Genomic DNA, 24,801 nt, shown 5'->3' on the forward strand with positions numbered 1-24,801 from the left:
ACTGGGGGTTCAAGGCAACCCCAAAGCCACAGCACCAGCAACACAGGGCTGGTCAGGCGCAGAGGTCAAAGGAGTGCCCAAACAACATAGGCGCCTAAGGAGAACAGGGGTGGTCTGGTTCCAGTCTGCTAGCAGGTAAGTACCTGCGTCCTCGGGGAGCAGACCAGGAGGGTTTTGAAGAGCATTTGGGGGGGTGGGGGGGAGGTGTGTTGGGGGACACACAAGCACACAAAACACACCCTCAGTGGCACTGGGGCAGCCGGGTGCAGTGTGCAAATTAGGTGTCTGTTTTGCTGTAGAAACAATGGAGGGACCCGTGGGTCACTCTGGCGATGAAGGCAGGGCACAGGGGGGCCTCTCGGGCCAGCCACTGACTGGGCTAGGATGAGGGCCGCCTGCTGGTCACTCCTGCACAGGTAGGTGGTTCCTCTCGGTCCTGGGGGCTGCGGGTGCAGTGCTTGGTCCAGGCCACGAGTTCCCTTGTTACCAGGCAGTTACGGTCAGGGGGAGCCTCTGGATCCTCTCTGCAAGCGTCGCTGTGGGGGTGCAGGCAGGTCGACTCAGTGTGTCCACGTCGTTAGAGTCGCCTGGGAGTCCTCTCTGCAGTGTTGGTTTCTCCAAACTCGAGCCAGGGGCGTCGGGTGAAGAATCACGCTTCTGGCGGGAAGTGAGAGTCTCTTTAAAGTTGCTTGTTTTGTAGTTGTTTCTGGACAGAGCCGCTGTCCTCGGGACGTTCTTGGTCCTTTAGGTGCAGGTCAGTCCTCTGAGTCCTCAGAGGTCGCTGGTCCCGCTGGATGCGTCGCTGTGCAGGTTCTTTGAGTCTGGAGAAAGGCCGGTAGGGCTGGGGCCAAGTCAGTTGTCATCTCTGCGGGGCTTTCAGGTCAGCAGTCCTTCTTCTTTCTTCAGGTTGCAGGATCTGATTTCCTGGGTTCCGGGTTGCCCCTAAATACTGCATTTAGGGGTGTGTCTGGGGGGCAGTAGCCTATGGCTGCTGTCCTGGAGGGTGGCTACACCCTCTTTGTGCCTCCTCCCTGAAGGGAGGGGGGCACATCCCTATTCCTATTGGGGGAATGCTCCAAAACCAAGATGGGGGATTTCTTAAGGCAGGGGTCACCTCAGCTCAGGACACCTTAGGGGCTGTCCTGACTGGTATGTGACTCCTCCTTGTTTTTCTCATTATCTCCTACAGATCTGCTGCCAAAAGTGGGGGCTGGAGGGGCGGGCATCTCCACTAGCTGGGATGCCCTGGGGCACTGTAACAACAGGCATGAGCCTTTGCGGCTCACCGCCAGGTGTTATAGTTCCTGAAGGGGGAGGTGAGAAGCAACTCCACCCAGTGCAGGCTTTGTTCCTGGCCACAAGTGACAAAGGCACTCACCCCATGTGGCCAGAAACCCGTCTGGTTGTGGCAGGCTGGCAGGAACTGGTCAGCCTAACACTGGTGTTTGAACTGGTATACAGGGGGCATCTCTAAGATGCCCTCTGTCTGCATTTTTCAATAAATCCCACACTGGCATCAGTGTGGATTTATTGTGCTGTGAAGTTTGATACCAAACTTCCCAGATTTCGGCGTAGCCATTATGGAACTGTGGAGTTCGTGTTTGACAAACGCCCAGACCATAAACTCTTTATGGCTACCCTGCACTTACAATGTCTAAGGTTTGGCTTAAACACTGTAGGGACATAGTGCTCATGCAACTATGCCCTCACCTGTGGTATAGTTCACCCTGCCTTAGGGCTGTAAGGCCTGCTAGAGGGGTGACTTACCTATGCCACAGGCAGTGGGATGTGGGCGTGGCACTCTGAGGGGATTACCATGTCGACTTAGTCATTTTCTCCCCACCAGCACACACAAGCTGTGAGGCAGTGTGCATGTGCTGAGTGAAGGGTCCCCAGGGTGGCATAAGGCATGCTGCGGCCCTTAGAGCCCTTCCCTGGCCACAGGGCCCTTGGTACCAGGGGTACCAGTTACAAGTGACTTATCTGTTTGCCATGGCTGTGCCATTTGTGGGAACAAAGGTACAGTTTAGGGAAAGAACACTCGTGCTGGGGCCTGGTTAGCAGGATCCCACCACCCTGTCAATCATAACTAGCATCAACAAATGGCAAAACGTTAGGGGGTGACCATGCCAAGGGAGGCATTTTCCTACAGGAGCGACTCCACCGTCTGTGCCCAAAAAGAGTGTTGTCGTTCTACCTTGACCGCACAAAAGAGTTCCGGGTGGATGATCAATTTTTTGTGGGGTACGTGGGAGCAAAAAAGGGTCGGGCAGTGCAGAAAGGAACCATTTCACGCTGGGTCATTCGCTTCATTAAAATGTGCTATGCACTGTCAAAGAAGCAGCCTCCTAAGGGCTCATTCCACCTGGGGCAAGGCTGCTACCACTGCGCTAGCACGAAGTGTTCCAGTCCTGGATATCTGTCAGGCAGCAACGTGGGCATCCTTGCACACATTTGGAAAAACACTACTGCCTGGATAATCAGGTCTCGAGGGACAGACACTTTGCCCGTTTGATCCTGAAGGACTTATTAGTGTAAAGGAGATCTATCCGCAGCCCACCGCCAGGAGGTTATGGCTTGGGTATCTATTCTAAGGAATCTGCAGCTAGAAGTCTCTATCAGATGGACAAGTTACTTACCTTTGGTAACACATTATGTGGTAGAGACTCTATCTAGCTGCAGATTCCTTACACCCACCCATGCCTTCCCGCTCTGTGGATTTGTCTTATAGGGTTAGGGTTTATCCCTTTCAGCGTCCTAGTTTTGCACAGACTGTTGGTGCTATCCATGACTCTGTGCTTCTGGTGTGGAAGTTCATGGGTAAAAGAACTGAGGTACGTGGGCTGGGATGGTGCCTTTGTAGGTGACTCTGACGTCACAGACGGCTCCAACAATGCCAACAGTGCCACACGGATCCGAACGTCGCCACCTGATGGTGTGCACAGCATACTAGTCAGCTAAAAATTCCGGATTCCAAGCTGACGCCAGGAAATTCTAAGGTAAGGAATTTGCAGCTAGAGTCTCTACCAGACAATGCGTTACAGAAGGTAAGTAACTTGTTCGTTTCTGCCTGTTCCATCTGCTGCATCTTAGGTTGGTACATGTTAAGTGATTATACTATGGGGACGGAGGGTGGCACACATTTGTTTTGCCAAAGCTTGAATCTTCAGTGTCCTTTGTTGTTTTTGTTCATGTTTCGGTTGAACTTCCAGTTGTCTTTTTTTTATTGCGTGTGCATCGGTCGTACCATTTCAGAAGCCACTTTTGAGGTCAAAGCAAGTTCCAGAACTTGGCACCCTACTGTGCTTATTATTGAAAATGCAAAAAGTCAAAGGGTCCGCTGTTCTGTGCGGGAGAAATGGTGGACTGCTCCCTGACCTGAAGCCCAAAGGGGAGAATGTTATCTTATTAGCCGAAGAATTCTCAAAAGACAGTCGTACGAAGTGTGACTGCCAGTTTGGAGGCACATGGTAAAGAAGCTTCACGTCCCCAAACTGTGCCAAAGCTAAACTCTCACCGTGTTAGTGTGAAAACCATTATTGCAACCATGATTAGGGATTGGTAAGCTATACAGACGTCGCATATTAAGGTAATTGCTGTTTTCTTTTAGAACCGTCTAGCCGAGGCCTTGTGTAAAACATTCTTTATGACGCACTGAATGTCCCGTCTTTTTCCAGCATGTTCCAATTCCTACTTTTCAGCAGCTCTATAACATGAGACATTTTTTTCCCGCAGGTAGGGAAGAAGAATTTGCCTCCACGGATAAAGTTCCATCTGAAAAAATTGAAAGAAGTAGAGAACTCACATACCAGTGGCTTCACACTCAATGCGGGGATCATGAAACAGCCAATTCCAGAATTATGAAATGGTGAGGTCACTAACTTTACATTCGATTATGTCACATGAAGCCAGATACCTTTTATAATCCACTGGCGAATACCCATTTGTGGCTAGTGAGGAGATCAGTATGTTGCTGGATTCCAGTAGTTCTGCTCATTCCCACTGAAGCACGGCTTGGGCCCACATTCCAGTAGTATTGAACTTCCTAGGATAAGAGTGCTTTATGAGCCTTGGCACACAGTCTTAGTTTTCTATAGAGGTAAAAGTTGTACTAAGTGTTCTTACTCCAGATTAAAATAAACGCACTAATAAAATGACTGGAACAATGATTAGAGCAACAGTGTGTGTATTGCTGATGCAACATATCATGCACATCAAGTGCAGCAGATAATTATCAGAAGGCGAATTCTTTTCACCAAAAGGTGCATTTTTATATATTTTGATGAAGCAGCTTCATCAAAGTGCGTACTTAGTTACATTTCGTTCGGTACTGTGTAGCGTTGAAAGGCATACAGGCTGATATGCAGAAATTGTGGTTATTTTCTATTGTGGAAATGACTAGAAAAGTCGAACGAAAGAAAATGGGCTTTAGGAGAAAATCAGTCAATGACAAATCCAAAAGATCTTGCTTAAATGAACTAACACAATCAAACTATGTTTGCTCACGGCTATATTTGCATATGGAACTCATTAAATCAAGACCTGTGATCTTTGCCATTACATGTTTTATTACTGATAACCAACACTTTGTGTCTCACACACACATGCCCACCTTACTTTTGCTCATGCTCACACATAGTCAGGGGCGTAACTTTGTCAGGATGATTGGTGGTGGTGGGGGGAGGGCGGGGGCAGGGCGGTGAGCTTCAGATTTCCAAACAATTACACTGGCACATAATGTTAAAACCCTTTCTATGAGAGGCAGGACATGAAGGGGCTTATGGGGCAGTGGAAAGAGAGAGGAGGGCCGATTATTAGGGGTACGTAACACGCATTATTTCTCAAACTAATCATCATTTTTAAGGCCTTCAGACTGACAAAAACACCCTCGCTTTCTCTCATCTTACCTTTAGGACATGTGAAATCCGACAGACGCTTCACATTACCCGACTTAAAACACGTGTGCCCAACTATTAACTAAAGAATGCAATTTCCAGGTGGGTGTAACACCCCAAATACCCTCCCTGGAGCTACACCCCTGCACAGTGTGTTTACACAGACCAGAAAATTGTTCATAGAGTGTAGATGGTAATAGTGTTGACGGTCGCAGTAGTCGTTGTAATAAGTGTCAGTAACGATAATTTTTGTGATAATGATGGTGATAGCAGGGGTGATGGTGTTGATATTAGTTGTGGTGACGGTAGTGGCAAACATAGTTGTGTGATAATTTTGATTTATAGATTCAACAGAGGGGACAGGGAGCCAATAATGATCCAGCACCTGTGTTCCAAAATATCAATAAACAAATGAAGGTGCTGTTCCTATAGAAGCTGTGTGTACTAGCACTGATTGCCAGATAGTGACCTTTTGGTTACTACTGCATGAAGAGTGAATTTCACCTGCATTATAAAATATGTCAACCTGCACAACTTTTGAGGTGATAACTACAAAGATTCTTGTCCATGTGTTTTATTTATCTCTTTCCAGGTTGGATCATAGCATAGAGAAGTATTTTTGTGTGTTAAGGTAACACCCATTATTACATATCCTTTTTGGTGTGGGGTAGAGATTACTGGTCCTGATAAAGCACCAAGGATCCAGCTGGAACAAGGATGGCAAAACATGTTGACCCCACTAAAGTCGTACTAAAGGCTACCTGGGTACCTTGAGCACGGTGGGAGTAGCAACTTATTTTTGATTTTAGCCCTGCCAAGGGGACCATGACACTTAGACAGTTTTAATGCAATCTGTCTCTCACCTCCACCCCACCCTACGCAGTACACACCCTCACACACTAGGCCCCCATTATAGCATAAATGAAAAGATCCCCGAAAAATTGTCCTTTCACAGGGCCCATCGGGCATTGTAGCGCCGGCCAGATGAAGAGCTTGCCCTATCATGAAGCATGACCCCATTTGAGTGTGCGAGGGCACCATTTTATGAATATAGGGACTTCCTTGTAATTCCACTTTTTCCAAACCCGTCTTCTTCAGTTTTTCTGTAGGAGCAGCAGTTTTATTTGTTTATTGATTGTAATGTTGAATGCAATGATAGTTGTGGTATTGGTGATGTTAGTGGTAATGCTAGAAATAGTTGTGATGGCAGAGGTGGTGGTGGTATTCGTGTTTGTGGTATTGGTGGTTGTGATGTTGTTGGTGAAGTTGTAGGTGCTGATGTAATGATGGTAATGGAGGTGATAGTTATGAAGATAGTGGGGATGCTAATTTTAATTTTACTGGTGGTAGAGGTAATGATAGTGAGGGTAGTAATGTTGGTGGTAATGGTGGTAAAGGCAGTGGTGGTAATTCTTGTGGTAATCATGTTGCTGATGGTAATAGTGGTGGGGCTGGTGGTAGTAAGTATGTCTGTGGTATTTGTACAGCTTGACCCAATGGGCAGGGTCAAAGGCAAAGATGAAGCCAGCAAATGATTGAATGAGTTGCTGGGTTCTGAGAGAGAAAGTGGACTGTTTCTGTACGGTGATGTAGTGTTCTTTAAAGAGGCACTTTCAACTCTTTCTGAATTAGAGCAAGGTTTGCACTGCCCTGATGGATGTGGGTGCCGATTTTAAGTAATAGTGGGGGTAGGAATGATGATGGTAATTCTTGTGGTAATGATGATGGTGATGAGACTGGTGGCAGTGGCCTATATGTGTGTGAGACATGTTTTGCAAACGTAGCAGAAAAGGAGTGGAGCGCCACACAGGGTCAAAGGAAAAGACTGGACAAGGCACTGGACCCTGAAAACAAAAGTGGATTGTTCATGCTCTGTGATGTAGTGTTCTTTAAAGAGGTATCTTCAACACTTTTTAAATTGCGATGGGATTGGGGATGTTCTGGTGAATGTTGTTCCTTACCCTTAGTGCATAGATGGGTAAGACCATTTGCCTTGTTTTTGATTTGTTGCACGTTTTTGCCTCACCCCTGATAATGTTTGTTCTGTGGGTGTGCCAAGGGCCACCAGAAGTGGTGGGTATGCCTTCCAGATATACTGGACTGCCAATCATGATTGTATTGTACACGATGCCGCAGGCTTTGTAGATGGTACAGCCTGGCACGTGAGCCAGTGGAATTTCATCTGGGTGAGAGTGATGGGGTCATATTTTTTTTCAGGCCCTTGATGAGGTATGCAATGTTGTGGAGGAGTCCCTAAATGGGGCGAGTATGAAGTACTATCCAGATGTGAGAGTACGAGGGCTTAAACTGCAGTTGTGAAGTCATTTTCAGGGAGAGGAACAGTTCGAACTGTTTTGTATTAGAGAGTACTAGTACCAGGTTGTCTTGGTTTTCTTGGCAGATTGTTCCTTGAGGGTGAGGTCGAAGTTCTGGGTAAATCCGAGTGACTTGGTGTTGGGTGAAAGTTGGGGTTCTAAACTATTCTGGTCCATGGTACAAAGCCAGGATTGGAATAGGTTTTTTCTTGTTGCTCTTGGTGAATAGCTGTGCTGGTGGTGGCAGTGGAAGGGATGGTGGTTACTCAACAGATTGCATTAGTTGTAGTGATAAAGAATTCCTTGAAAGGATCATGAGATGAAGAAATGGGAGTTGGCAGTTAGAGGCCATTTGATGTTCAAATATTGTTTCAAATGAGGACAAAGTAGTTTAACTTTTTGAGATGGAGAAAACGGAGTAATCATTAGTAGATAGCAATATAAACAATAGGAAGGTTAGAGTGAGAAACGTTGACAGGACTTGGTAGAGAAGAAAGAAAGTGAGAAAAACTAGATATAGGTTACTGGAATTACTGAAAGCAGACATATAGAATAGAAGTAGAGCAACAAGGGTGATGGATGAGAGAACACTCAAGTGTTTTTCCTCTATATATTAGGCTGGTTTAAGGGGTAACAGCACAAAAGATGGAATGATACCGGATTGTTGAGGTTTAATAGAGGGAGTGAACTGCCTGTATTTGCAGGTAAATTTGAGACGTAATATTACAGCTGATGACAGTAAAGTTGCTTGTAGATAGTGGAAGGAGTGATGAAAGTAGTAGCACTCGCCCCCCCAGAGCAGCGTGAAATACCTTCACTTATGAAAATGCTGTAACACTGGGTCCCATTTATCATCAAATTTGGAGGTGAGGAATTCATTTAATCATGTCTTTGCCTAATTTTTGAGATAACTTCTATTCTTTTTTCAGTTCAGGTAAAAGAAAATCGTTCTACATGAAGAATATGGAGGCAGGTTCACAATATCTCTGCCATAACAATAATCTGAAGTAACCTGTTATCAAGTGAACACTAAGGCCCTCATTACAACATTGGCAGTAAGTGCCGCTTATCGCCATGCTGACTGCTGCCAACATACTGTGACCGCAGCGGTATACCGCTACGGATATCATGACCCACACATAGAAATCCGTCACTATACAGACACCCACACAAGTTCACCAGCCCAAAGGTCAGTGATAAAATAGCAGTCCCAAAACCCACAAGTTACGCCAACAGAAATACGCCCACAGCATCATGACCCACGAATCACCGCAGTGGTCATTCAACTGCGGTAAACCATTTGGACAATTCAAATTACACACACCTGACACACATACATACACCACACCCACACACCCACAACACTATAAAACACCCACCCACAATACCCACAACCCTTTACGACCCAAAGATTTTGGCAAGTGAGAGAGAGACAAGCCAAGAGCACCCACTGAATCTGAGCCACAAAACACAATCACCCATACACCATCCATGCACCTCACAGCACACACCCCAACACATCACCCCACACACCCTCACACACACCACTCACACTACACCCACGGCACCACAACTACACCCCAGATTCTCTGATGAAGAGTTAAGGGTAATGGTGGAGGAAATCATCCGGGTAGACCACAGCTATTTGAATCACAGGTGCAGCAGACATCTATTGCAAGGAAGATGGAGCTATGGCGGAGAGTCGTGGACAGGGTCAACGCCGTGGGACAGCACCCAAGAACAAAGGATGACATCAGGAAGAGGTGGAACGACCTACTGGGGAAGGTACATTCTGTGGTAGCAAGGCACTAGATAACAGTACAGAGGACTGGCGGTGGACCCCCACCTCCTACCCCACAACTAACACCATGGGAGGAGCAAGTCTTGGCGATCATGCATCCTGAGGGCCTGGCAGAAGTAGCAGGAGGACTGGACTCTGGTAAGTCAAATCATTAATACTTTATCCCCCACCTTACCTCCATGCCATCACAAACAACAACCCCTACCCTCACCCCATCACCGACCACCTCACATATACCCCACCATCACAACCCACCCATACCAATACCAAGCCCTGCATGCGACACCAATGCATGACCCCCGTCAAAGACCTGCATGGACACCCATCCCCACAGCATGCACACTAGTGACAATCACTTAGCCAAATCAAGCACAACTCACACAAGCCAGAGCTGCCTTGCTAATAACAACCATAGAGGGAAACATATCCATGCACAAGATGGCACACGCAGATACAATAACACTGCATTTACATCCCCACAGGACCCCCACTCAACGTCACCGGAGAGGAGGTGCCAGCCACATCCAGTCTCCCCTCCCCCCCACAGTACACACCCACAGTAGTGAGAGCAGCTCTGCACGCCTGGATCACGATGACCAACCTGGCCCATCAGGGACCTCTGGACACTCAGTGACCCTGCCACAGTCCCAACCCACCAGAGAGCCTTCCCCCTCAGGCAACACCAGCACAGCACCCAGCGGGCCCATCCCTCTGTCCCCAGGACACGTCAATCAGCAGTGTGTCCACCACTACAGGGACCCCAGGCAACCCCACAAACACAGAACGATCAGGGACCCTGGGGTCAGTGGCAGTGGGCACACGGTTCAGGGGACAGAGGCACAGGACAACAGGGAAGCTGGGAGGACTGCTGTGCGACAGGGGGAGGACAGGCCGAGGGAACCGACTCTCCACGAGGTTCTCACCAACATCCTGGGAGCATACCACCATTCCCAGGAGACCATGGGCCAGATACTGGCCAAGCTGCAGGAGACCCAGCGGCTGCAGGAGGGACAGTACGTGGGGATCAGGGAGGATCTGAGGGACATCCACACCACCCTGGTCACCATTGCAGGGGTGCTGGCAGACATGGCCAACACCATGAGGGAGGCAGTGGCACACCAATGGGCCCCTGACACTAGCCAAACTGAAGAACAGCCCTCCACCTCCGCCGGCGCTAGTGGACAGGAGGCCCTGCTACAAGACCAACAGGCCACCAGCACCCCACCCCCTGCAGAAGGAGAACCACCCCGCAAACGGTCCCTGCGATCCAGGCAAAAGCCAGCGAACATTGCCAAGACCACCGCCAGGAAATATGACTCTCCTGATTGTCACCCTTCTGTCCACTCTGTCACCCTGTCCACCTTAAGCTGCCATTGCTCCCCTTCCTATGCCCCTTTGGAGAATGCACCTGTGATACAAATAGACTGGACTCTACCCTGGACTTTCCTCCATCAGCAACCCAGCCCATTGCAATACCCCCTCCACTTATTATCACAGAAATCAACACCCTTGGAACAAAATCAAATATGGAGCCTTTCAATTCTTACAAATATATTAGTTTCACAAACTGTAAACATTGCAATTCAAATGTACTGTATTTTTTACATAGGTATGACCAGAGTGGGGCACACAGATCTGAAAATAGAGATGCCAAAGGGTACAGTAAGTGGTCATAGAAATAGGGAAATTAGGTTGCCATGTTCAATGTCAAACACAAAACTGCAATGGAAGGTGAAGTTACAGTATCCTACCTGTGTGTCACTGGAAGTACTGTTGAATTAGTGTACTTCTGTTGTCCACATCTTCTTCCTCAGCTTCCTCTTCATCACTGTCCACAGGCTCCACCGCTGCCACACAACTATCCCCAGGCTCATCCTCCTACATAAAAGGCACCTGGCGTCTCAAGGCCAGATTGTGCAACATGCAGTGATGATCTGGCACACCTTCTTAAGTGAGTAATAGAGGGATCCACCTGTCAGATGGAGGCATCGGAATCTGGCCTTCAGGAGGCCAAAGGTTCTCTCAATGATCCTCCTTGTTCACCTATGTGCCTCATTGTAAAGTTACTCTGCCCTTGTCCTGGCATTCCTCACTGGGATCCGTAGCCATGAGAGGTTGGGGTAACCGGAGTCACCTGCAAATATTTGAGGGATACATATTAGCCACATACTCCCCCTTAGGGCCTAACCCACACTCATATACCTACATCAACTGGGTGGGGACCATGGGCTCACCTATTAGCCACACCCGGTGCCTCTGGAGTTGAGACATCACATATGGTATGCTGCTATTCCTCAAGACAAAGGCATCATGTACAGTGCCAGGATACTTGGCATTGACATGGGAGATGTACTGGTCCTCCAAACACACCATCTGCACATTCAGAGAGTGAAAGCTTTTCCTATTTCTGAACACTTGTTCATTTCTCCGGGGTGGGCAGTGGGGGGGGGGCGGCGACAAATGCAATATGTGTACCATCAGTGGTACCAATGATGTTGGGGTTTATGTCCCAGTGCATAGAAGTCAGCCTTCACTGTGGCCAAATCCTCCACCTGGGGAAATATGATGTAGCTGCGCATGTGTTTCAGCAGAGCAGACAACACTCTGATCAGCACGTTTGAGAACATAGGCTGTGACATCCCTGATGCCATGGCCACTGTCGCTTGGAAGGAACCACTTGCCAGGAAATGGAGCACCGACAGGACCTGCACTAGAGGGGGGATACCAGTGGGGTGGTGGATAGCTGAAATCAGATCTGGCTCCAATTGGGCACACAGTTCTTTGATTGTGGCCCTGTCAAGTCTGTAGGTCAGGATAATGTGCCTGTCCTCCATTGTCACCAGGTCCACCAGGGGTCTGTACACGGGGGGATGTCTCCATCTCCTATTCATCTGCAGCGGTTGAACTCTAGAGTGAAAAACAGTAAGCAGAAGGTCGTATTTTACATACGTCATAATTAACATTCAGTTCTTCCTTTACAGAAACAGTATGTGAACTTGTAAGTCAGTTGATGTGCCAATGTCTGCTCTGACGCAGTTAGATGCCATGGCCTGTGCCCCCCTGAAATGGCAGCTGCCTGACCTGTGAGGAGAGACAAGTGGAAAAGAGGTAATTCCGCTGGCGTTGTGCGCCGTTGCAGTCGATGGCCGCCGCACAACATTGCTTTGGTTATCATTGGGCCCTATGGGTTCCAGGAGCCAATGGGAATGTACGCCGGCGGTGACAGTACGCACCGCCGCGGACGTGACCGTCATTTTGTATCTGTGCTCTCACTTGCTACCTGACCTTCAACAGGAGAGGACCTCCACTGCAAGTGCTGCTGTGACCTGTGTCTGGAAGCGACAATGGCTCGAGTGTCTGGGGAAAGGGCCCCTGCCTTCACTTCTGAGGAGTTGGAGGGACTAGTGGATGGGGTCCTACCCCAGTACACTTTACTCTGTGGTCCTCCAGACAAGCAGGTGAGTACACTGTGAGCATGATGCGTGGGCCATGAATGTATGGATTGCTGTGTGTGTAAGCCCCCTGTAGGGGGGAAGTCTGAGGGGTCCTGGGCAGAGTGCTGCATATATGTTGGGCAATGTCTGTGCGTAAGTGGATGGGGGGGGATATGGTAGGCCATGAGTATAACAGTCCGGACGGTATGACTAATACCTTTTCTGCTGTTTTTTTCCTGCAGGTCAGCGCCCATCAGAAAAAAGGTATTTGGCGTGCCATCGCCAAGGAGGTGCGGACCCTGGGGGTCTTTGACAGGCAGTGCACCCACTGCCGCAAACGGTGGGAGGACCTGCGCCGTTGGGCAAGGAAGACGGCGGAGGCCCAGCTGGGGCTGGCCTCCCAACGAGGAAGGGGTGCCCGTCGTACCCTGGCCCCCTGATGTTCCGCATCCTGGTGGTGGCCTATCCGGAGTTGGATGGGCACTTGAAGGCATCACAGCAGATCAGCCTCAGAATCATGACTTTGCGCGCATTCAGGTATTACCTGGGTGGGGGATGTGGGCTGTGGGTGCCCCAGGCCAGGGTGAACATGGCAGGGTATGTTCAATGATGGGCAAGATCAGATGCACTCCAACCCCAATAGTGTTAGTGGACATCTACTTAGGGCTGTTCCCTGTGTGTTGTGTACGCCAACGGTAGTGTTGTTGCTGGCATTCACCAAGTGTATCCTCTGTCTCCCCCCCCCTTTTTTGTTTTGTCAACTTGTCCTTGTGTGCATTAGCATCATCTGGCAGAGTAGCAGAGGCACCGGCGACGGAGGGAGCTGCATCCCACATGGGCCTGGAGGCCAAATCCACTGACTGTGAGGGCACCAGTGGGGCGGAGGGCTAGGGGAGCACCACGACAGAGACAGGAGGGGACACTACCGACAGCGGCGACTCCTCCGATGGAATCTCCCTGGCGGTGGCGGACATCTCTGTGCCCACCCCAACTACAGGTACAGCCGCCACCCCCCGATACCAGCACCGCCCTCACAGCAGCCCCTCAGCGTGTTTACCATGCCAGCTTACCCAGGAGAGTGGGCATCTCCTTTGCTCCAGGCACCTCAGGCCCTGCCCCAGTCAGCCCTGCTGCCCTCAGTGAGGAGGCCATTGACCTCCTGAGATCCCTCTATGTCAGGCAGTCAACCAGCATGGGGAACACCTGCAGTTCGGGCTCCATGGCGTCGTGGTTCTTCCTTGAGTGTCGAGAGGTGTGTCGTTTCCCTTCAGAGTAGTGTTTCTGCCGTGCTTTTGATGTCATTGGTACCTCCCCGGAAAAGCTGGCGGATAGACGTGTTGTAATGCAGTGGGCGGTACATTGTCTTCCGCCTGGCTGTTGGCGGTTACCGCCATGGTGTTTGTTGCTACCGCCGTAGTGGTAGGTGTGTTAAAGTGGCTGTTTATGTTGGCGGTTTTTACTGTGATCATGATTCCAATTTTTTTACCGCCGGGCTGTTGGTGGTATTACCGCCGCTTTATCACCGACCGCCAGGGTTGTAAGGAGGGCCTAAATATTATAGATACAGCAAATTGGTAACATGGGTCTCTTCATCTGACAGTCAGCTAATAAATAATCTGCTTTGCCTCTTATCTCATGCATTAGCCGTCATCTGTTTAAAACTGACCCCTGTACCAGTCCTCCTTATTTGACGCTTGTTTCCTTAAATGCCTGTTTGATTCACTCAGAAATCTTTGTCTCGCCTTCTTCCCTTTCCCCCTCTCTTCTTATCTTGTTTTCTAGTGCTTCTGGCAATTGTGACAACTACTCGGAGAGGTGTGAAAGTACTTCCGGTATGTGTGGTGTTTTGCTTTTCCACTCTAAGGGCATTAACAGTTCCCTCATAGCTACATTGATGCTATAGCTGAAGTCAAGTTGTATGATTATTTCATAATGGAGAAGTCTTATTTTTGAAACACCAGACATGGCTCGCGGAAGTGACGGCGTGGCACACGGGGACGGAGGGGGAATAAACATTAAGGCGGTCATTCTGACAAAGTCCCGCCGTCAGAATACCGCTGCGCGGTCAGAAGACCGCTGCGGTAATTCTGAGTTTCCTGCTGGGCTGGCGGGCGACCGCCAGAAGGCCGCCCGCCAGCCCAGCGGGAAACCCCCTTCCATGAGGATGCCGGCTCCGAATGGAGCCGCCGGAGTGGAAGGGGTGCGACAGGTGCAGTTGCACCCGTAGCGATTTTCAGTGTCTGCTTGGCAGACACTGAAAATCTTGGTGGGGCCCTGTTAAGGGGCCCCTGCAGTGCCCATGCAAGTGGCATGGGCACTGCAGGGGCAACCAGGGGCCCCGCGACACCCGTTACTGCCAGCCAGGTTCTGGCGGTCAAAACCGCCAGAGCCAGGCTGGCGGTAAAGGGGTCGGAATCCCCATGGCGGCGCTGCTTGCAGCGCCGCCGTGGAGGATTCCCCAGGGCAGCGGGAAACCGGCGGGACACCGCCGGTTTTCCGTTTCTGACCGCGGCTGTACCGCCGTGGTCAGAATGCCCATGGGAGCACCGCCACCCTGTTGGCGGTGCTCCCGCGGTCGTTGGCCCTGGCGGTCCATGACCGCCAGGGTCAGAATGACCCCCTAAATCAAGTAAATTTAAAAAGAAACCACTTGCCTTCGCCGTGCCGCTCCTGCACTGCAGCTGTTGGATGTTGCATGTGTACAGGAGGAGGTATTGAAGTAGATGTACAGTTGCAGGTATGATTTGTTTTGTGACAGTGGCTAGTAGCATTCTATCTCCCTTATAGTTCATGTTGGAATGTGGGAACTGGTTTGGGGGTGGGGGCAGGGCATTTTGGGGTTACTTGGCTCCAGTTATGGCAATTAGTCTATTAGATCTATTGTCCTGGGGCCTGCAAACTATTAGACACAAATTGGTCATGAAACACGCCCCTTTAGTGCTTGTCCCCCAAGGTAGTGAGGCAAAGCATGGTGTGTGTTTGACATTTAGAATTCCACAAAGCAATGTTTGCTACTCATAATCTGGCAGTTGTTCTGAGATTTCATAAAGGCCAGATGGGGAGGCAGGGCTTTTTCGGTGGAGGCTGCCAAGCTTTGGAACACCTTGCGGTGCACTCTGCAGAGACAGACCGTTTTGTTCTCGAAAAACAGCTGAAAACATGATGCTTTACTCAGCATCTATCATAATTCGTGCCACTGTCATCCTCCTGGGTTTCCGCAAGCGCGTTGATACCTTCTGGTTTAGTGTGCTATACAAGTTTCCTATAACATTACATAATATATAACATAACAAAGTAACACCTACTATATCAATCTACTATCAGTGCTTTTGCTTTTAATAAGAAAGCGTATTTAATTCACACACAATTAAATACTAAACATAAAATTACAAATGTACACAATAAAAACCAGACCTCATTGTTGTGCCTGAACTAGAAATCTGTCTAAGAAGGTCTCTCAGTGTCGTTTGTCATAAAGCTCACAATATAAAACCCCTTCCTATTTTATTTGTTAGGGAATCCGCAAGGTAAAACCCCTTCTTAATGTACTTGTCACGTGGTTACGCCATGCAAATCCCCTCCCAAATGTATTTGACAGAGCCACCATTTACAATGTCTCCGTCAGTTAAGAGAATTGGCACTACTTCATAGGCGGGCTTACGTAAATGCTCTCCAATCTAATGCCCTTAAGGAAGACCAACAAAGAGGCAGAGGCAGAGCCTTCCTGTTTGTACTGCTTTTTATTTTTTCTGAATATTAGAGCACCTGAAGAAGGCTAAAGCTGTCTTTCCACAAGACATTAAGGGGGTTATTCTAACTTTGGAGGAGGTGTTAATCCGTCCCAAAAGTGACGGAAAAGTGACGGATTTACCACCAGCCGTATTACGAGTCCATTATATCCTATGGAACTCGTAATACGGCTGGTGGTATATCCGTCACTTTTGGGACGGATTAACACTCCTCCAAAGTTAGAATAACCCCCTAAGTAAGTCATACTTTTTTGTAAAAAGAAAATTGAAAGTGCACTTTGTGCTTTATTTTGGTGTATTTAATTTCTGATAGCACAAATTAAATTGTTTAACTCCAGAAACCCCACTGGGGCACTTATTCAGAATAGTTTACTATTGGACCCCATACCAGTTTAGTTAAATATGTTGCATTCATGAGGGATATGGAGAAAAATGGCAAGATGTATTATATTGGGTATAACATTCATGCATACTTTTTTGATGGAGACTTCTAACCACAGATTCTTCATCTTAAAAATATCCTCAGACTGGAATTAGAGAAACTTCTCAGCAGTACTCCCTTGTGCCTATAGGTGGTGCCATATTGCTCTGTGGTGTCTCTTTTCCAGTCTGAAAGTGATGAAGCAGAATCCCATATAAGCGCCACCCACATCCCCCCCGGCACACTGACGTCAGTACCTTTTTCTGATGTGGAGCTCCACCCAAAATTTTGTTGGTTTTCAGATGACTTAAATCAATCAATCAGTTATTTGTTAAGCGCGCTACTCACCCTGTAGGGTCTCAAGGCGCTGGGGGCTACGGCTCAAAAAGCCAGGTCTTGAGACGCTTCCTGAAGGTCAGAAGGTCCTGGGTCAGACGAAGGTTGACGGGGAGGGAGTTCCAGGTCTTGGCGGCGAGGTGGGAGAAGGATCTGCCGCCGGCTGTGCTACAGTGGACGCAGGGGACGGTGGCGAGGGCGAGGTTGGCGGAGCGGAGCTGGCGTGTCGGGACGTGGAAGTTGAGACGCTCGTTGAGGTAGGCAGGGCCAGCGTCGTGGAGAGACTTGTGAGCGCCATCAGGAGTTTAAAGATGATCCTTTTGTTGGCGGGGAGCCAGTGGAGGTCCCTGAGGTGGGCTGAGATGTGTTAATGGTGAGGGAGGTTAAGGAAGAGTCGTGCTAAGGCGTTCTGAATGCGCTGAAGTTTTCTCTGGAGCTTGGCCGTTGTTCCCGCATAGAGTGCGTTGCCGTAGTCCAGTCTACTGCTGACGATGGCGTGAGTGACTGTTCTGGTTTCAATGGGGATCCATCTGAAGGTCTTGCGAAGCATGCAGAGGGTGTTAAAACATGAGGATGAGATGGCGTTAACTTGCTGGGTCATAGTGAGCGATGAGTCCAGTATGAAGCTGAGGTTGCATGTGTGGGTGGTGGGAGTTGGAGCGGCTCCTAGAGTGGCAGGCCACCAGGAGTTGTCCCATGCTGATTTGTTGGAGCCGAAGATGATGATCACAGTCTCATCCGAGTTCAGTTTGAGGCGGCTTGCCTCCATCCAGTTGGCGAGGACGTAAAGCCCGGTGTGGAGGTTGGTCTTGGCGGTGGCGGGGTCCTTTGTGAGGAGAGGATCAGTTGTGTGTCGTCCACGTAGGAGACGCTGTTAAGGCCGTGGGAACGGACGATGTTGGCGAACGGTGCCATGTAAACATTGAAGAGGGTGGGGCTGAGAGAGGATCCCTGGGGAACTCCGCAGATGGTCTTGGTGGCTTTTGACAGGAATGGAGGTAGGCGGACTCTTTGAGTTCTGCCGGAGAGGAAGGATGTGATCCAGTCCAGGGCCTTGTGGTGGATTCCAGTGTCGTGGAGGCGTGTGCGAAGTGTGTGGTGACAGACGGTGTTGAAGGCTGCAGAAAGGTCAAGGAGGATGAGGGCAACGGTTTCACCTTTGTCACGACAGTATACCATGTTTAATATCTCCTCTGAAAATGACAAGATTCAAGCGGTGAAATGTCTGCAGATGGTACATGTCATTTAGAGACCTGCACAACATGTGGCTTTGGTGCTTGGGCTCCCCTCACGAATTGTAGTTGCGACAAAAATGCATTCTCATGCGCCCGAAGACAACCAGAAGGCAAAGCTCTACGTCATCAAACATAAGAAGAGGTTGCTGTTTAAAAAAAAAAAAAAAATCCCACACCAAGGTGATACCATTCAAGTAATCTATTCAGTGCAAAGCTATGTTCTTGCCCCAAGTCTTGTAGAAATTCAAAGACACACTGTAAGTGCAAAAAAATCTAAGCTTGATTTAACCCCATCCTGTCACTTGAAATCAAGAAATCAGAAAGCGTAAGGGCATCAAACAAAAGGTCATGCACCATAAGCATTTTCTGATCTGCTCCAGGAGTTGGTCCCGGCACCCCCTAAATTCCCAGAGCCATTATCGACCCTACATAAAATTATAGCCTTCCAGGAGGCCATTCTTTAGCTCTTTCAAATGGTTGCATCACACTCTGGTGTGGGCTTTTGGGCATTCAAAGCCAAAATGTGCTCATTTAAACTTCTCTCAACCAACCCTACTTGGCAGCATCGGACCCAATGGGACCTGTTCATGGCCTTGATGTTCTTGGACACCAGTTCTTCATGCTGCTTCCACTATGCCCCTGGTCCATGTCAGTTCCCTCCATGCCAGCACTGATCTAATTCCTTCACCTACAGTCTAGGACCCAATTCTGATCTCTGACCCTGAGGTTTTGTTGACTGGCTGAATGCCTAGGTTGCTATATGAGATCACAAAGACACAACCATTCAATTTGGGGTTGCAACCATTACTCCCGATGTCTCCCAAATTCTGCAGCAGCAGCCTCAGTCCTTTGGGAACGGAGGCTATTGTAGCAGCTGAGATCATTCATATCCAGCAGTGACAGTTCTACGTCTTCCTGTCCTTGCATAGCAGCTGTTAAGGTACTTTACTTTCCCCTCCTAGGCTCATGCTCAGCTGTTAGGAGGCAGCTTTTGAAATTTCCTCCCTGGCTGGAGAACCATCACCTTAAACAGATGAGTCTAGCAAATAATTTAGAAGGGCTACGCCCCTTCTCTCATTTCCTCCCTTCACCATATTCCTCCCACATCAGTGCAAATAGTCAACCTTTTTCCAAGAAAAAGGACAGAGACTGCAAGTCTATACTGTACCTTGACACACTGAATGCCTTTCTGTAGAACAACAAATTCAAGATGCTTACCCTGTCTCAAATTCTTTAAGCTCTACACCCAGGCAACTTTGTTTCCCTGGCTTGCATGTTGTATTTTTTTCATACAGCAGCCCTACAGTCCCATGGGTATTTTGTATGTTCACAGTAGGGTCAGAACACTTCCAGTTTACTGCCCTCCCCTTCAGCCTCACCTTGGCCCCTGCCACACCTTGATAAGTGGCTGCTGAAGGCAGATTCATAGCAGCCAGTCATTTACCACCGCCAGACAACAGCTGAAATTCTGACATCTTTGATGTTTTCCTCCATTTAGCCAAAGTCCCATCTGTGCCCTACGCAAGGGATTCTCTTCATTGGGGCTGTACTGTACAAGGTCTTTCCTGGGATATTCAAGATACATTCCAGATGCTTTGGCCCCAATCCTGGGCTGGCCCTAAGGTTTGTTCGACTCCTGGCCTTGTGCATCCCCCTCATACTAGGCGCCAGATGGCAAAGTTGGGCCATCTTTGTGCACCCAACATAATGGCTTCCTCTCCTACTGCAACAAGATCTAACAGGAGATGGCTTAGGATCTTTAGCTACTAAGGTATCTCTATTTAAATCACCTGATGAGATGTTTTTTAGTAAAGGCCTTAGTCACGTGTTTCCCCCTAATCTTTTTTTCATGATGTAATGGAACTTGAACCAAGTATTTTTGCAATTCCTATGTGCAAGCCTTTTGTATCTCTGTGCACTACATGAGTGAACTGGAAGCACTCTCGGACATGCTACATACACCTTCTTTCCGGCCAAGTTAGTGGTGAGGACCCGGGCGACCTTCTTGCCCAAAACTGTGACACCTTTCCATGTTGGCCGGTCACTCTGACAAATTTTGTAGCTCCACCTCACCCTTTGAAAGAGTAGGAAAGATTCAGTTGGCTCAATTTCAAAATGATGTTGAGGTTTTACACTAAGCTTACAGAGGACCATCATGCGGATGACTAGCTCTTTGTAGATTTTCTGGAATAAAGATAGGTGCAGAAAAGGACCTTGGAAATATGGAAAGGCCTCTACATCAAAATCTGGGCAAGAAGCAACTCCCTGAAGACCTGCAGGTTCATCCCACAAGTACCAAGGCGGCATTGGCAAGGAAGGGTGCCGGTTCTGGACATGTTAGGATCTGAGTGGACATCTGTGCACATGTTGACAAAACACTACTGCCTTGATAACAGAACTGATGGGAGGGCCATTTTGCCTGCTCTGTCCTGTAAGATAGTCTCATCTGAGTCCATTCCCCAGACCCTCTGCTTTTCTACTTTTCGGGAGGAACCTCTATGGCCTCTCCGAGGAATCTGTAGTTAGAAGTATCCTTCAGAAGCAAATTCCTTACCTTCGGGAGCACTCTTTCTTTTGGATACTCTAGTTAGATACAATATCAACCAGACCAGGCGTTACTAGAAATAAGTAACTTGTTTGTCACTTCAGAATTTGTTATCATTGAAATATTCTAGGCACAGACTGGGACCCAAGATTTTTTTGTATGTACTTTTACAGTACTGTGTCATGCCACTGTTGTGTCAGCTGTTGCCCTAGCATCACACAAGGCTGTAAGAGCATGACAAGACAGAACACAGGACCACCCTAACACCTTCAGTTCTGTGAGATTGGATCTGTACCCAACCAGTCTACCTGTCATGCAACTTAATTTGTGCTTGGAATGTTGTTTTGTTTTGGTTTTGTAGCAATAAATGGTAGCTGGGAATGCAATGCTCCTTCCACCTTACCTTATAAGGCAGTTTTGCTTGCAGAGGCTTGAGAAGCCACTTTGACTGAGGAACAGGGTCACTCCCTCTACGAAGGGGACCAGGACTTGTAGCAGTTTCTTTTGATGGGTTTAAAAAAGGAGAGTCTTTATTAAATCCTGTTGTTGTAGACATCACCCCAGGGAAAAAGTCATCTTCCGTGAACTGTCTGGAAGAAAAGACTTAGAGTCACTTTTATATTACTAATTGGAATATGCATTTTGCAGAATCTGGCAACGTCTGCTCTGAGCAAGAGAGGTGAGGCTTGATGCAGATGAAGGGAATGTGGCATTGCATGAGGTGGCATTAACCACTTATTCCGATTACACAAATTGCTATACTGCACTCTTACACAGGGTATCCCCCACTTGTGGGCTTAATCTACCTACAATTCAAGTGGTGGATGTGCAGTCGGATCCTAATATTTTTATATGGCCCTCTACCTGCCATGTTCTCATTTTGTTGAGGCTTTTAAAACACTATTGCTAACACATGGGGCTAGGAGTAATCGATTTTACTTAACCAGATATTGGCTATCGGACTTCTAATTAGTGGCTATAGCTAACTTCATAGGAATGCCTGATGATTTACCAAACTTGTCACTAGATTTAAGAGAACTGATGTAATAATTTAAAAAAAATATTTGCAGGAGGTTCTTTGGCTGTGAGATCCATAAATGAAGCCTGTAATTCTCTGACATGCAAATATATATTATAACAGCAGGTGGAAAAAACATTCATTTGCATGATGCTAAGTGGGATGGATCAGGTCAGGTGTAAGTTGATAGAATGGATTCATTCAAACATCTTAAACATTGAAGTATGGACTGCATTGCGATGGAATATTTTATCTCTCAGTCAGTGACATGTTCTTGGGTTTAGATGTCAACTTTTTTCACAGGCATGCAATCAGAAATCTTAGATATATCACGTATCACCAGATTGAGGGAAAATATTTAGGGCCAGATGTATCATTTTCAGAAAAGGTGATTACCTAATTGCTAGTCTTTGTGAATTGTAATTAGATAATCACTATTCCTAATGTTTCTTAATCAGTAGCAAATCGACCTACCTCATTAATATTAATTTTAATGAGTCAATTTGAAACCCATTAGGAAACACAAAAATCACATGGATGGTGGCCTGCTCTGCAATTACTTTTAAATAAAGCAATTTTTTAAGTGCTACCCTTTTTCTCAAAGGAACACGGGATGCGTTTAAAAAAGAAAAGTTAAAAGTTTACTTTAAAAATTTTAAGAGAAGACAGTGGTCCGTGGGACTACTGCCTGCTCTTAGAAAATATTTTCACAAACATTTACAAACGGAAAGGTATCCCTTGGGAACCCCTTCCCATTTGCAAATGGGTTACCCCCAATTTGAAGTAAGTGGTAAAATGTGAATGTTTTGTGACGTATTTCTGTCACAAAGCATTCATACATGCAGCTGCCATTCGGTACTAGGAAGGGACACCCTGAACACGCCCCTTCCTAATACCAAATCTGTTTGTATTCACAATTCCAGATTGCTATTTGGGAAAATGTTACGTAATCGCAATTTGGAATTCATACATACCAAAATGCATTTTACTGGTTGCAAACAGCCTGATTCTGTGAATCAGGACGATTGCAACGGTAAAATGCATGATACATCTGCCCCCAAGTGATATAGGGGTCCAGATGTTAGATGCACTTTCATAGTCCAGCTTTTAGCTGCTCCTTAGCCATTTTGTACTGTGGAGCAAATCCTATTGATGCCATCAATTCTGCAAAGGTCTGGGCTTGCTGGAAGACTAACTGCTTGGTTTAGGCCACTGGGACCAAGCTGAAGATAATTGAAGAACTCTTATGTAGCATATGACAATGGTGAGAGATGGGTGGAGTTCTTTTAGAAGTGAGAAGAACTGTGTTTAGGTGGATCACTGGTAAAGAAAAAGGTAACCTTTCTAATTCAAGAGTTTTGCTTCAGCCTTCCATTTATTTCCAAAACCAAGAGCAGATGCATAAAAGATAGGCTGTTAGAGGGCGAGAAGTGGTGCAGCAAAAAGATTCCAACCTGGAGTTTTACTTAACTCCAAAGGGTAGCTAGGAATACTCATTTTAGATCTCTGAGCTCTCAACAAGTAAATGCAAAAGACAGAACTATGGTGGTTGTCTCTTAAATGCACAGTTTGGTATTGTTAAGGTGTCCATGGATATACAAGAAGCATATTTATATTTTCCTTTTCGTCTATGCCACAAAGAGTGTTTCTTTATTGAAGGTAGGCATGTTTAGTTCACAGTTTTGCAATATGTCCTCACATCATCACCATGGGATAGCTGTTGGCAGTTTTGTCCCCCCTAGATGTGGTTTCATGGAGTGCAAGGGTTCCTTTGCCTAAAATATGCTTTTCAGGAAGGGGTACTTGCAGTGTAGGCAACTAGGAGAGTGATGTACAGACTGCAATTCTCTCTGTGTACAGACTGATTCTTTCTGAATGTTACAAAATTAAAGCTCACATTGATTACTAGATTCCAGTCTATTGGAGCATTGATGGATGCTTTAACTTATAGAGAATTGTTCTTGTTAGAAATGGGGTCTCTAGTTGCCAGTCAGTTTACACCCTGTCCAAGTGGGGACCCTCACTCTAGTCAGGGTAAGGGAGATATACAGCTCTGATAACCCCTGCTCACCCCCTTGGTAGCTTGGCACAAGCAGTCAGGCATATCTCAGAGGCAATGTGTAAAGTATTTGTACCAACACATAAAGTAACACAGTGAAAACACCACAAAAGGACTCAAAACCAGTGTAGACAAATAGCCAATATTTATTTTTAATCAAACAAGACCAAAACGACAAAAATCCAATATACACAAGCAGAGGTATGAATTTTTAAAGCAAAGAGTCTTAATCCATAGAAATCAATGGATAAGTTGTTTTAGCACAAAGTACCTGGTATGTGTAAAAAATAAAGCTGCACGGACAAGCGTGCATCAGAAAAGCAATCAATGCATCAACTCCTTACACACAAGTGAGGCCGTGTGTCGATTCTTTCTCTGCCTGGTAAGCAATGCGTCAATTCTTTCCTCGCAGGGAAGGGATGTGTCGATTTCCGGACAAGCAGCCTCAGGTCCATGCAGTTTTGTTGAAGATTTTGACGCCCAGGGTCAATGCGTGGAAAATTCTGATGCGCTGTGCAAAGGTTCTGCGTTGAGAACAGGCAATGCGTTGTTTCTGCAGGCACGAGGCAGGAGCTGTGTCTAATTTTCAGCTGCAGGAGATGCGGTGCATCGATTTTTCTGATGCGCACACAGCAGTGCGTGGATTTTCTAACACAGATTACCAGCTTCCACTTTCAAGGGCCCAGGGACTGGATTTGGCACCACTTATCAAGTCAGGAACCTCTGCAGAGGAGCCCACGCACTGGTAGATTAAGTCTTTAATGTCCCTAAGACTTCAGAACAGGGGGCAAGCTCAGTCCAAGCCCTTGGAAAAACTTCACAAGCAGGTTTTTAGAAAGCAAAGTCCAGTCCTTTCTTTCTTCAGGCAGAAGCAGCAGCAGGCCAGCACAGCAAAGCAACAGGCAGAGTGGTAGGTCCTCCTCAAGCATCAAGCTCTTCTCCATGGCAGAGGTTCCTCTTTATCCAGAAATAATCTAAAGTTGTGGGGTCAGC

At 47.5% G+C, this 24,801-nt stretch overlaps 1 protein-coding gene across 2 annotated transcripts in view; it reads left to right on the forward strand.

Annotated features, from left to right (window-relative positions):
- Window positions 1-24,801, forward strand: part of LRRIQ1 (leucine rich repeats and IQ motif containing 1) — a 1,566,481-nt gene that overhangs the window by 1,319,817 nt on the left and 221,863 nt on the right. For both annotated transcript variants that reach the window (XM_069229624.1, XM_069229625.1), the window contains one exon: window positions 3,736-3,868. In XM_069229624.1, coding sequence (XP_069085725.1) covers window positions 3,736-3,868 — 133 coding nt within the window. The remainder of the gene's footprint in view (window positions 1-3,735; window positions 3,869-24,801) is intronic.

Source organism: Pleurodeles waltl, chromosome 4_1, assembly GCF_031143425.1.
Source record: "Pleurodeles waltl isolate 20211129_DDA chromosome 4_1, aPleWal1.hap1.20221129, whole genome shotgun sequence".
Taxonomy (NCBI): Eukaryota; Metazoa; Chordata; class Amphibia; order Caudata; family Salamandridae; genus Pleurodeles; species Pleurodeles waltl.